The 15,170-nt window shown below is 36.6% G+C and overlaps 1 protein-coding gene across 3 annotated transcripts in view; it reads right to left on the bottom strand.

Moving 5' to 3' along the window:
• Nucleotides 1-329: 329 nt before the first annotated feature.
• Nucleotides 330-15,170, bottom strand: part of DIDO1 (death inducer-obliterator 1) — an 88,255-nt gene continuing 73,414 nt past the window's right edge. For all 3 annotated transcript variants that reach the window (XM_084646281.1, XM_084646282.1, XM_084646283.1), the window contains one exon: nt 330-5,534. In XM_084646281.1, the coding sequence (XP_084502407.1) occupies nt 2,071-5,534 (3,464 nt within the window). In that variant the 3' untranslated portion in view covers nt 330-2,070. The remainder of the gene's footprint in view (nt 5,535-15,170) is intronic.

Raw genomic sequence — 15,170 nt, 5'->3', positions numbered from 1 at the left:
TCAAACAAGCCCAACAAAGATAGCACTTGCCTTTCAGAACCGTTACAGTTAATGTCAGTTGTTAAATAAATTGTTTTGTTTTGAAAGCACCATCCTTGTTCAGAATGGTAGAGAAACTGAGCAATCATATTGGCAAAACATCCACCAGTGCTCAGTAACTGTTTCTTATGCCACTCTTCTTCTCTGAAGCCTCTCAAATTGTAATACTGTTTGTCTTGTTAAAAAGTAGTAATGATAACTAAAATATGTACATGGTTTTAAGAAAAAGACAACAAATCTCTGTAGATGTTTATTCTACTTACAGTAACAAAAACCTGTGAAGTCCCACATTTTAATGTACAGTGATATATTTTGCAATATAAAATACAATTTACAGAAATTTCTATCAAGTAAACCTAAACAAACACACTTGATTTTTGCATACTTTTATGTATGTCTTTAAATTAGAAACATCCCAGTAAAAAGAAAAAGAAAAAAAAATCTTACATCATAGATGTTTGCATTTAATACCACCTCTTTCTGCGTTTTATCATTTTGACTACCGGTTTCGAATACTGCCCATCATTTAAATCAGCCGAGTCCTTGATATTTAAGGAATTCAAAGATGCACCAATATAAAGTGTAATATCTGTAGTGATGTATATGGAATAGTGCTACTTATAATGTAGACTTCAAGATGCAAATGTTAGTAGGAATCTAATTTTACATTTGCAAAACTATTTGATAAAAATATCAAAATATTTACCCAACTGTAAATTTACAGGTTCAAATAAATTAGCAGGGTTTTCTCTGTTTCACACTTCAGAATTATGTACTTGAAGAATACATGAAAAGTAGCAGTATGCTGTATTGCACAGTGAAACACTTTCCCTCAAGCTACCGCATTAAACTAATATCACCTTTTCCATTTCAAGCTTTATGCAAATGTTTATTTTCAGTGGCCAACATTTAAATACACCATCAGCATTATTATGGATTGCCAAAAAGCACTGACATTTTAGTTTGGGAGCAAAATACTTCTTGTCAATAAATTACAGAAAAAGTGGAGAAAATCCTTAAACCTCTAAATAGAAACATTCTGCAAACAAAATGCTTTGCAAGAATCAGCATAACCAAAAAAATAGCTTTAGTAGTATATTTAACCAGCTTATTTTCCATCCCTTTGGTTTACCAGTTTATTCATTTATAAATTTTAATCATTTGCCAATGTATGTTATTTTTAAAACTTCAGAGTTCCACTGGATACAGAGGTGTTATATTTTCTTTAATTATATTTTTGTAAAAATGCAACATTTAAAACCTTGCAGCCTCATGAAAAAAAAGTTATTTATGTAGAAGCCTGTGTTTCTTGGTTGAACTCTCAGCAGCTAGATTCCATAACTCAAAATACCTTTATATAAAAAGGAAGATAGTGCACTTTTAAACTTGTCATTTCATATTCAAATACTCTGTCAGTTACAAATAAGGAATAACACTGTTCTTTTGCAGCCATTTCTTAAATACACACAACCCATCCATTGTAAGATCACAAGACAACAATATCAGACTTCTCTTGTAAAGCATGTGCTGTAGAAACAACTTTTTACACCGAAATACTACATAAATGAGATGTAAAGATATGGCTCCTAAGGTCTTGATTAGATTCTCTTATAAAATTACAATTCAAGTTACTGGAAAACATAACTTTGTAATCTTAAAAAGCAATATGCTCTTTGTAGACTTTTTCCATTCCTGTATTCATTGTAAATGGAAATTTTAAGATAAAGGTGTAAGTAGAAAAAAAAGAAAATCTCATAACTCTTAACGCTGTGAATTTTTGTAAGAAAAACATTATGCACAAAATTCTGCAAGGTAAAGTCCAGTATGTTCTTGCTTCTTATCTGTTTGAATATTCTCATTCACAGTTGTTAAAAAACTGTTTTGTCAACACATTTTGTAAGGCTTGTTTTACAAGGGCATTCTTGTAAAGATGAGAATATACAGTATATACACAGGAGATCTCGAGTGAGTTCTTGCTTTTTTTTTTGAAAAATCAATCATTTATTGAGTACAATTAATTATGAATTGTTTCTATGTCTGATTAGTGGAAGATGAAGCAACTTCTGTTTCTGCTGGATTTTGAGTTTCCTGCTGTGGTTCGGGCTTCAAATCTTTACCACTTTCCTTACTTTTACTTCGGGCTTTACGATCTTTTCCTCTGTCTCTGTCCCGGTCTCTGTCCCTCTCTCGGTCTCTTTCTTTCTCCCTGCTTCGATCTCGGTCTTTATCTCTGTCACGATCCCTGTCCCTGCTTCTTGATCTGTCCCTATCACGTCTTCTGTGGGAATCTCTCTCTCTGGTTCTGGCTCTCTCTCGGTCTCTGTTTCTTTCCCATTCTTTTGCCCGCTCCAAATCTTTCTCCCTATCTTTGTTTTGGTTTCTCTCTCTGTTTTTATCCCAGTCTTTGTCTCTGTGTCTCTCCCAGTCCCTTTCCCTGTCTCTATTCCAGTTTCTGCCATGATCTCTTTCCCAAGGTCTGCCATATTCCCGATCCCTTCGTCTTTCTTCAAACCCTCTGCCTTGTCGATTCTCTGACTGCTGACCTTCTGGCTGATCTAGTACCTTTTCTTTATTTCCTCCTTCATACCTCTCCCTCTGCCTCCCTTCAAAAGTCTGACCTCTAAATTCAATATTTTTGCCCTCTCGGAAATCGGACACCGGCCATTGCGCTTCTGACTCAGGTCCTTGCCCTGAAAGATTAGGAAGAGAGGTAGATGGCCCTGCTTCATCCCACATCTCCTTCCTGTGTGGCGGTGGATGACTTGGAAGTTCCAGGAGTGGTCTAGGGCTTGGTTTCATACCTTGTGGAGGTTGCCCTTGAAAATGAAACCTAGAAGGGGGAGGTTCATTTTGTTCTGGAAATAATGCAGGTGTAGTTCCTCTTGGTCCTCCAAAATGAGGTGGTGCTGGCCCTCTCTGGTTTGCAAATCTGGGTGGTGGACTCCCTCTCCGTTCTTCAAAAGGCGGTGGCAAAAGTCCCCTGGGCCCTGGTATGTGACTTGGAGCTGGACCTCTTTGCCCTTCAAATTGATTTGGATGAGGGCCTCTTGATCCTCCAAAATGACAAGGTGGTGGACATCTTGGCCCTCCAAACTGAGGTGGTGGAGGGCCTCCTCTCTGTCCTTTAAACTGAGATGGTGGTGGTCTTCTTTGACCTCCAAAATGAAAAGGTGAAGGCCCCCTATTTCCCATAAACTGGGGTGGTTCTGGTCCTTCAAATTGTCCAGGAGGCCTAATCATTTCATTATATTGGGAATCTGGGAAGTCTCTTTGTTCCATGTGAGGTTCCCTACGATCTTCAAACTGAGATGGCGACATTCCTCTTGGACCACCAAGATAGGAAGGTGAAGGGCCCCTATTATCACCAAAAAGAGGAGGTGGTCCATGTTGTGTAGAAAATAATGAAGGAATAGGTCCTTTTTGTCCTCCAAATCTGCCAGGTGGAGGTCCTCTCTCTCCATCATTATTTGGAGACGAACCATGCTCTTCTGAAAACTGTGGTGCTGGTCCTCTCTGCCCAAGAAAATTGGGTCCATGAGGTCCCCCAGATGCACCAAACATCAGGGGTGGAAGCCCTCCTTTTTGCCCAGACAAAGGAAATGGAGGCCCGCCTCGGTTTTCTTCTAAGTGTTGAGGGAGAGGTCCTTTTTCTCCCTCACTTTGAACAGCTGGAGATTCAGTTTGTTCTGCAAACTGACGGGACTGAGAATTTCTTTGATCTTCATACTGTACTGAAGAGAGATTTCTTTCTGGTTCAAAGTGACCAGCTATCTTTTCCTGGGGTGTGAAGATTGGATTTGAAAAAGAATCTCTTCCTACTGATGGAGAATTAGCATCCTGTGACTCATTTGACCAAGGTACTTTATGCAAATCTTGCAAAGACTGACCATCATTTGGTGTTGGGAAATTGGGCTGAAAAGATGTACTGGGAGGTGTTGGAAGCAGTACTTTACGTAAAGGCTTGGATGTGGAAGTTTCTCCAGAAGCTGTTTGATTCACACTTTCCGGATGAAGTTTAGCAGTGTTTTCAAACTTGACATTAGGTGCATCTTGTTCAGATAGGGTAGCCACTTTTTCACCTGGAACCCACTTCTCCTCACTATACCCAGCCGAGGTAGCAGAAATTAATGTTTTATCTTCCTTGTCAAGTGAAGTCTGTAATGAACCTGGATAATTGGCTGGAAAAACTTCTTTTGTAGGTGTCTCATTGTGTACTATTTGTGGCTTTATCCGAGAATCAGCACTATCATTATTCTCTGTTACCATTCTTCTAGCCTGTCGAGGATCTCTACTTTGCCTCAGATCAGAGCCCTGGTTTAGCACTTGTGCTTGGTGATTTGAGGATGAAGGTAAATCAGATTTTTCTGTAATTTGTTGTTCCTGCTGGAATAAGTCAGTCTTTGTTATGGATGACTTTGGTGGCGGTGACATTAAAGCATCAGACACTGAAAAGTGAGCCATTGAAACGCCAACAGCTGCTCTTTGTTGTCTGAGGGCTTCTTCTTGTTCTTCCAGTTGTCTTTTCTGTTCTTCTATTTGTTTGTTTAATTCTTCCAACATTTTTTGCTGTTCTACCAAGGATGACGGAGCAGACAGATCAGGCACATATGGGGCGGATGATTCCACAGCATTGCTTTTCACATCTGCATACATTTTATTAGGTAAATCATCAACTGTAACTTTTGCTTCTTCTAAGATAGTTTCATCTTCTGGATCATAGGCCTCATCCTCTAGTTCAGATGTTTCACAAGGCTTTTCAAGATCATACAGTTTTTCACTTTCACCAGTCTGTATTTCAAAAGCTCTCTCTGGCTCATACTCTTCTTCAGGATCATATGGTCTATCATCTTCCTCCTCTTCTATAACTTTATCTTTGGACATCTGCCCAAACTGCTGTACAATTGGATCTAATAAAGGAGCAGCTGACACTCCATCTATTGTAACTTGAGCTTCCTGGTTTGAAGACTGAACAGTTTCAGAGTCCTTAGTAACAGACTCAAAAGCTTTCTTTTTTCCAAAAAGAGTCTGCAGGATGTGCTCAAGAGGTGTGGCTGTTTTTGAAGAACATGAAGTTGTGGAAGATGAATTTGTTATGCCAGTGACTGTTGCTGTTGCTGAAGTTGGAACTGGCAGTGTCATGGTTGCTGTGGTTCCTGTTTTAATCGATGACAGTATTTTTAACACTGATGGTGTTATTGTAGATGGTTCTTGAATGGGAAGAGATGGTGGTGGCGGCGGTGGTGGTGGTGGAGGAGATACAGGTGGCGTTGTACTTACAGCTGTTTCTCCAGAATAATGTGTGTATTTTGAAGGTTTCTTTTCTTGCTGGGAAGCATTAGGGCCTTTAGGGTACACTGATACTTCAGTTTCTTCCTGTATTTGAATTCTGCTTCGCTTTTCTTCCATCTTGTCCGACTCCAGAACAGTTGCAGGACGTTTACCTTTTTGACAAATCACTAATCCAAGAATTAAATTTGGACGTGATGATTCAAGACCTGGAAGACAAAAAAGACTTTGTTATAAGTCAGTTATTTATCCTTAAAGCAGTAACCGATTGATCTGCAACAGCAATGAAAGCACACAACAGAGAAAATACATAAGATCAATACAGATAGTGTGCACCTTTTGTTTGAATTGCACTATATGTAATTATGTCAGATTTTTCACTAGCCTTTTTTTTAAAAAAGGAAGAACACTATAGGATATTTCAGTTAAAAATATGTTCTCTGATGCTTTTCTTGTGAAATATTTTTAACTGAACAAACTAGCACTAGGTGGCGGTACTAAAATAGTGACTTCCTTATTAATATAAAAAAATCAGATCAGATCTCTGCATTGGAAACATACTTCATTAAACATTCTTTTTTCACTTGTTCACTTCTCAAAGCTAACATGCTTTTGATAAAAAAATCAAATTATTTATCAGTAAATATACTGTAACTAATGGAGATAAAATGGGGAAAGCCTGCTACAACAATACATGCATTCAGTACATCTAAGTAACAATAAAAAAATGCAAAGAATTATTATTAAAACATTAGTCTCATGCCATTTGAATATTTCCAACTGTTTTCTATAGTACATTGAGAATATGGTAACTTTGTCTATAACAGCACATTTTTCAAAAGAGGTCAAAATTGTGTTTAGCTTCAAAGGAAAATGCTTAATAAAAAGACTCATATAACTAGCATAGTAAATTATCAAAGAGAAAGAGGGACTATATAAATATTAAGATACGTCCACATTTTTTTTTTACTCTAAATGATAATCATATGCTTAAAGCTGTTTATTCTTGTTAACAGCGTACTGGTATTAGATTAGCTTCAAAACCTTAGTTGAGATGTGTTTAATAAGTAAATAGTAACAGTACTAAATCATTTCCTTGTTGAAAATTCTTTGGTAATTTCAGCTCATTTTAAGGATGAAGCTATTTTTTAAAAAGAGAAGCATAATAAAAGCAAGGAAGCTGGAGGCTCACTAGCATATTATACCAAGCCCTACCAAGCAAGTTAAGGGTAAAGTAGAGATGAAGTTTGGTATTCATGGAGGTATAAAAGAAAATACTTTAAAAACTGATGTGAAAATTCTACCAGAAATATGATCTGTACTGTGGAACAGCCCTTTGGACATTTTACAATAAGACACCAATTATCTGGATCACTGAGCCAACTCCAGATATGTTTAAATAATTAGAACACAATTAGGAACATAAGTTCACAGTTTATTAGATGAAGACTTTCAGACAGAGGGTAGGTATGGATAATCTGGAGCCTATACATTGTACATATATGTTTCAGTCATGAATGTCTGGATTATTATCATTTTAGCTGTATTATGACAGTACCTATTGGGACTGGGATTCCATTATGCTGGTGTTGTACAAACACATCGCAAGACAAAGTCATTGTCCCAAAGGGTTTACAATTTAATTTAAGAGACACAAGTGAATGCAGAACACACTAAAAAGGGGATAGGAGAGGCAGGACAAAGAGTATCAGAAAATCATGCGTGTACATAAATTAGCTATTGCACAATTTGATTCCAAGTAATTTTAATAAATATATGTAAATATTAGTAAACTCCAATGGGCTTCTTTGTAGCATTACCTGTGGGCAATTTCCTGTAGTCTTCATAGTAAAAACAGATCTTGAGGAGAGGATAAGTGGCAATATGGATCAGTTTGGAGAGGGCATTCCAAGATGGGGTGACATGGAAGAAAGCTTTAAGATGCTTGTGAGATAAACGGACAAACAGGAGTATGGGTCTGGCAGAACAGAGGACAATGTGATGTACAACCCTTCCGTAATTGAACATTAACCATTTAGGGCACGGTGCTCCAGCTCTTACATAGGTGAGTAGTCTCATTTAGGTGAGTAATCCTATTAGTAAAGGCTTCAGGATCAGGTCATTAGGAAAGCACATGCTAGATTGACAGGAAGATTTTATGATATAAAGACTTCTTTTTCTTCTGCTTCACACTATCTTATTTAATTCTATTCTCCCCTCCCTATGCACACAACTTCAATTGATACTTGGGGAGGTTAATCAAATGAACACAGGATAGAGGGCAATGAAAAAGACTTATTAACATGCCTCTGGTTATAAATGTAATCTATACAAGCATTCGGATTTTTGTGTGTGTACTGTAAAACTGAAAAGTACTTCCTTAAGTAACATAATGGCGTAAAAATCTAGAAAGCTCTGTGATTATATTTGAAGTCTTTCTAGAACACTTGTGAGCGTGTATAATAGCACATTGTAAGGACTAATGTAATCTAGTATATTTAAAACAGTTTTTTATGATGGTACTACGGTTTTAAATTTCTAATTTTGTTCTTCAAATGTAGCAGGGGAACAGTTTTCTTCAAACTCTTGCCTCTTTTTCTTGGGCTGATGAGTCTCCTTTAAGTCTTCTACTGAGGTGGATGTCGCATATTTCAGTTAACTAATACTGTTGTCCACATCACACCCACACATGGAAAAATTTATATTTTGCTTTCAGTATTTTCAAAATTATCCTGTGTGATATTCCTAGGCTTCAGACTAACAACCCATTTTGTCAAACATTCATCCTTCAGCAACAACTGAGGCTCTTGTGCTTATCGTAACTATATGGAGGCAGGCATTCCTCAAAGGACATCACTGCTAAAATTAACAAATTAAAGCAAGAGAATTTAAAATCTTATGAGTCTGCTGTCAATTGTGGGAGAAACAGCACTAATCTAAAAACTCTGAATACTTCTGACGGCAACTGGTAAATGTACAGTGAATCTGTTTTAAGTAAATACCCAAGCAACCTGCAAAAATTGGTTGCACACTAAAAGTGGTTTTTATAGAAAAAAATTGTAATGAAAATCTTGAGGCTACTCTACAGTGATTGTTTAAAAGAACTGGTTAGCTACTGGAAGTGGTTCTTAGCATAGGGTTAAGTGTATTGAAAAACACAGTGTTCTCTTCTAATAGAATTTAAATGAAAGTTTTATCGAATTCAGACAAACCTACATGCCTTGATTCGTGAACTCACCCAGTTTTCTCAAGTATTGCTGCTTGTATGGTATGTAACCCCTCTTGTTTTGTGAGAACATGGCTCGGCACAATACCAGTTTGCATGAGCTACATCAACCCAATTGCTTGTAAAATGTGGAGAGTTAAAGTCCCACAGTTTAGATTTTTTTTTTTTTAAACCGGGGATTTTGTTTGACCCATTATATTATTATAAACATTCCTTTATTTTGATTTTGTAATAAATACTGCGCTCCATTTGTGTGAATTCAGTGTCATAGGAATATTACTCAGACATAAATTTAGGGTTTCACAAACACTATGTTTTCTTCCCCCTCTTCCATAAATTTATTTTAAATGAGATAAACTTAAAATAAACTTAAATCAGTCATAGGAAAGGAGAGGCACGCTGCACTGGAAGACACTGGGACTTGCAGATAATCTGAATTTTCTAGTTGAAAAAAAGATCACATGGGTATTGAGGTGGGATGGGATCAGGTAGGTTAGAAACTAAACGTACAGCATTCTCTTGGGGAAAGATCTTAGAAATCTTTGGTCAGTCCAAAAACAACCTATCTTGCACTCAACAGCTGACTTTAAGCAGCAGCAGTTCTGATGAGTCTGGGTATCAGGAATGTAGCAAGAGACCATTTTAGCCCCATTTAAAATTAATTACAAAATTTATTAGATAAACTCAGGGATTTGCTTGGTTAAGGATTCCCTCTATTTTATTATCTCCTATAACTGCATCGTTCAAAAGTAGAGCTAGTGAAATAGGAAAATACCCCTGATTTGTGAATGTTTGTGGATATAAATGTTGAGTTTGGTTCACTATGAATTGAGGGGTCAATTTCTTATTTGCAAGTATTCGGATGACCATTATGTAGTCATGTAAATGTTGACAAATCCTGAAACTTTCACCAACTTTTATTTGTCCAAAAATCCTTATTAGGAGTTTGCTCTTTTTTTGTCTTTAAAGTTTCAGTTATCTAATCAGGACCAGAGACAATGCCTTGTGACTTAAGTGACCAGTCACAACACAAATTAAAAACACTGAATAATCTACTCGTTTAAAAAAAAAACAAACCCTCCTAGGATGGAAAATATCCAGTATAACTACCTGGTGAAGCAGAAATTAAGATCTGTTTGCAAACTAGTGATTAACTAAAAAGGGGTCAAAAACTGTAATGAAATATTTGATACAAATATTTCAACCAGCTCTAGTCAAAAAACTAATAGCATTCAAAAACTTCATAAAATGTATTTTAAATATTTACCTCAATAAATCAGAGCTGTCTACAGCTTGATAATAGTCCTAATCCATGATTATCTACTTTGATATTGTAACTTAACAATAGTTCATATCAAATTGTACATAACCCTTGCCTTTCAATTATCGTATATTCCAAATTTCAGCAAAATAGGAATTTTTTAAGTTTGTAATCAAAACTATGCTAGCATCTCATTTACATAAATTTTCATGAACCCAGGCCAAAAAGTTACTCTTGTATCCAGAAGTGGTCTGATTTTGAAAGGTGCTACGCACTTACAGCAACTGTTGAATTCAAAGGGATTTGGGAGTGACCAGCACTTCTAAAGATCAGACAACTTCTATGTAGATGTCCAAATATTGCTTTAAGTGTCTAATTTGAGGAACCAAGTTTTGAAAATGTTGACCCCCCATTCTCAAACTAATCCCTAACAGCTGGTTTTCATGTGGTAAGGCATTTTAAAAGTGCTGTAAACATAACAAAATGAATTTAGTAGGTATATTTTAATGATTAATTAATTTTATATATATATATAAAGGTGTTTATCCCACTACATGTTTGAAGCCCAGCTGCTGATTTTGTTAAACTGTGGCCATAGAAATACAGGATATGCTAAATGCTCATTTCCCCACATGCTTGCCTTTCTACTCCTTACGTACATCTTTTACAACACATTTTTTAAAATTTGTTTAGACCACAAGATATGTTACTCTTACTTGCAAATTAAACTCTCACTTGTAGCATGTTAGATAATTCAAAACTGCCACTGGAGTTTTGTTCTCAGTTTTAAAGTACGCACTGACACAGTAGGTTAAAATATACTTGCTGAATGGAATAGTCTTCTTTTTCTATGATGAATATTTGTGCCATCTTCCTCTACTGTCTTTAATATATCTGCTGGGATGAAAGAGTCTACTTCTACATAAAGATACACCTAATGATATTATTCCAACTATTGTAAAGATTTATCTTTTTAGAAGTCTGATATTCAGGTATTTCAGTGCACTATAAGTGGAAAGATTTAGCAGAGAAATTATCTGTATTCTTCCACATTTTCAGAAAAAATATTTACCATTGTAATTGATCAAATCGATATGCCAACATTTATGCAGTGTTTTCTACGGGGACAGAATACATTGTTTTTTCATTAAAGTGAATCTACTTTAAATTAATAAGGATTTCATGTCACATTCTCCCAGGAAAACTATAGAACTTTGAATCAGAGATGTAGAAGTGGATAAAAACTGTATCAATCAGCAATTATTCATCCTTTGATAGCAGGAGTTTCAGTGTCAGGTTTGGAGAAGGTTCGGAGTGGAGTTCCACTGATGTTCATTCTGGTTCCATTACTATTTGCTGTTTTCATTATCAACATGACAGATGGATGTGTGAATACATTAATATTTACAGACAATACAAAAAAAGACAGGAGAGTTAAAAAATACTATATTACAAAAGAAATCAAAATGAAGCAAGTTTAGTGCGGCAAGAACAAAATTACATATAGGGTGGGAGAAAACTGAGGCCAAGTCGTAGGGGCACAGAGAAGAATTTGTGGGGAGTATTATAATGAAGTCAACACAACATAGTTGCTACACAGGGTTGTATTGTGGCCGTTAGCATGTAGATAGAAAAAAAAATCAGAAGAGTCATTTCAGTTCCACTCAGAACTCAGCACGAGCCTTGTGTCAGCTTTAGACACTAGATTTTAAGAAAAACCACAAATTGGATAGAGTACACAGAACAACTGAAGTGAGACTTTTGAAGAAAGTAACTACATTCAGTCCACAGTAAAATGTAAAAAAACCTGAAGGGAGACACAGTATCGTAATTATGTAAAAGGGGTGATATGACAAAGCCAAGGAGTAATTTCCCCCCCCATCAATTAAGGAGGACCAAAAAAAAAAAAAAAAGGAGTAATGGGGTTATGTTGCAGCAAAACTTATGTTTATAAATTCAAAAAGACCAATAAAATAAGCATCTAGCACACTGGGATCTTGGTCCATGAGTAGGGCCCCTTTGACACTAAAATAATTTTAAAAATATTGTGTAATCACAGTCACTACAGATTCAAGGTCAAATCTGTCACCAATCTTGGATGATTCAAGGATAATTAAATCAATCCTGCCACACTGCAGCAGGTCGGACTAAGTGATCCAGCTGATGTCCCTCTTTCCAAAAAAGAGAAAAAACAAAAAAACAAAAACAAAAATCCATGAATAAGTCACCAAAAAAGTGAACAATCATACAGAAAAAATGCAAGTGTTTCCACTGAACACAGTGTTCTGACATGTCATTATTAATTGATGATTTGTTTTCCTCCTTTAGATTTGTGCACTTGGTGAACTAAAATGTAATGGAAAGGAAGCATGTTATGTGACAGCATAGTCCAGCAGATAGGGTGTAGGAGTCAGGAGACCTACGCTCTATTCCAGCTCAGCCACTAAACTCAGTGTGTGACCTTAGATAAGTCATATATCTTCTTTGTGCTTTTCCCATCTGTAAAATAGGGATGATTGTACTTACCCTACTTGGAAAACTGCTTTGAGATCTACAGATGAAAAGTGCTAATTTGTGTGCGAGAGTCATTCAGACTATATTTAGGGATGATACAGTGAAAGATAGTAAATTCCTACTAGAATAACCTGGAATTGCCAGCTGATAATACTTCAGATACTATAGTATTTTGATGAATATATCTAATGGACATATCCCCATTTTCCCTCAATTTTATCCCAATTAAATGCAAGAAAATGGATGTGAAAGTTTTTCATGAAGCAATAGGTACAATTGTAGTTTAGAAGTCATCAGTTTCATTTTGTCAGTCCACCACAAACAGAAGAGAAATGTATATTTCTACTTGTATAATGAAACTCTTCGGCACAGTTCTAATATCTTCTAGCTAGGATTTTTGAAACGGTGGTAGAAAAAGGTTTTATGTTTACTATATCATCTACTTATTGCTTGCTCACTTATATTTGTATTTTGCTTAACAGATTTCTGATATGTTCTGGTTTCTTGTTAAACTGTAATTGAAGGTACAGTGAGACCGTTACGCAACATCTACGAAAACAGTTATATTTAAAGAGACAATGACCACTTTCCATAAAATACTTTTATTGACTATGAAGAAAAAGAAAGCAGTAAATTCCATCTGATATTACTTGAAAATGTGGATTACAATGTTTTATGCAGTGGTATTGATACATATACACATACACAGAAGAACAGAGAAAAAGCGATTGCCTGAAAAAATTAAATATTCCTTTACTGTATTTTAGTTTTAAAATATTAATGCAATTAAGCACGGTTATGAAACAAACACTGAACTATCAGTTCACACTTGCTAGGGATGTCTGGTAGCAGAAGTCTAAGTTGGAGGTTCTTTTATTTAAACCATATGCCCTCCCTATCATTCAGACCTAAAAGTGGGATCTGCACTTAACATCTCTTTTCATCTAAAGCATATAATATTTTCAGATTCTCTATAGCAGAGGTGGCCAAACTGTGGCTCGCGAGCCACATGTGGCTCTTTTACCATTAAAGTGCTGCTCACGGAGCCCTTGGCCTGCCCCACACCCAATCTCCACCTACCAGACTTGGGGGAGGAGAGAAGCTCAGGACCTTTACCTTGCAGCGGGGCAGTGGGGTAGGGGTGTCTGCCCAGTGCGGAGGGAGGGGTCTCAGGGCTTCAGCCCCATGAGAAACACCTGCCGGGGCTCGGGCTTTAGCGGGAGCAGGGCTGACGCCCTGATCCCATCATGTGCCTCCCGCAGAGCTGAAGCCTCAAGCCCCAGCAGGTGCACCCTTGCTCTCGAACTTCTGAAGATTGTCGTATGCGGCTCGGAGGATCAGTAAGTTTAGCCACCCCGATCTATAGTTTTGATTCCGGTAATTCTAGGTTTAAAGCCATGCTGTAAATAATTAGCTAAAAATGTTGGACTAACATAGTTAGCAATGCCAATTAATTTAGTCTGATACCCCCCAAAAAAGTTTTAATTTTACACATAAAGTAGAAGAGCAATGATACTTCAAAGAAACAATTAGAAAATCCTTTCTGACCTGCAGAAGTTAGGTGGTTAGTAGAGTAAGAGCTTCATGAGTGTCAAACTGATATAATTCCCTTCCTAACACTTCTTTTTTAATAAACTGAGGCCACAAAGCATATTGGCCCACTAAAGCAGAAAAGGGAAAGTCAAAACTCTTCCAATGCAGTTATCATGGACTATTTAAAAGAGGGAAAATGGCTGAAATAGTATAGTTTGCATTTGCAAAATTGTTATATTACTTCCAATTAAGGCATAACCATCCATTAGCAAGAAAATGCATGTCACTGTATATACTTCAAGAGAGAAGTACATACAGGGCAGGAAACAGAAATACGTACATACAAGTGAAAAATCTTTTAAACCAGTAATATGTTGTATGCTATGAAAACAAAGCCAATCCTTTCAAAGTAGTTGATACTGGTCATTTGGACACTCCCAGGTATAGAATCTGATACAATCTTTTGGCCAGTAGCGATATGCAGTCAGGATCATTGGCTATGGAATTCTTTTGCTTACAGTTACTATCTTTGCCCATTTTCAAGTACATTTCTTTTGCTGAAGAGAGGTCATTCTAAGATTCCCTCATTTCACCCCTTACTTCACCACCACCAAATGAAGGCCCTGGTGGCAGATGCAATTCCCTCTGGAGTCCAACACCATCATGTTAGATTCGTACACTTGAAATCACAAAAAGTACACCCCTTCCTCAAGAAACTGTGTATTGTTTTTTATAACACTCCAACCTTTGCTGGCATGGAAAAATCAGCAGAAACATCTGTACCATATAAAAATTCAAATGATTAACAAAAGTAAAAGGCCCAGATTTTCAAAATTAACTAGTGATTTTGGATGCCCAACATCAGACACCTTAAAGGGCCTGATTTTCAGAAAGTGGTGTTAAAATTAGGCCCCTTGAGTGTCTAGTTCAGAAACCTAAACTGAGGTACTCAAATAATTCATCACTTTTGAAAAATCTTGGTCAACTCTTCCCCCCCTCACACACACAAAAAATAGCCAACCAACCTCTTAATACGATATTTGTGAAGGGACAGATGTTCTAGAAAAATAATGTTGATTTTAAAAATCAATAGCTGGTTGCAATTTTCCATGTATTTTATCCACGGTATGCCTTAATTCTAGTATTTGAGAAAGATTTAATTTTAGAATTTAGAAATGTAACCTTTGTCCGACTAGAGCCTAATCAATTTGTGAACTTGTCTTGGGTATAATTCACTCCAGTGCAGAAGGCCAGCAGAAGGCCCATATGTGATATCTGCAAGTTCCTACTAAGAAGATTTAAAAGCATTGA

This window comes from Lepidochelys olivacea (genome assembly GCF_965140295.1).
Source record: "Lepidochelys olivacea isolate rLepOli2 genome assembly, chromosome: 13".
Lineage (NCBI taxonomy): Eukaryota > Metazoa > Chordata > Testudines > Cheloniidae > Lepidochelys > Lepidochelys olivacea.
Note: the sequence above shows the minus strand (reverse complement) of the source record. Positions and strands in the feature narration are given on the sequence as shown.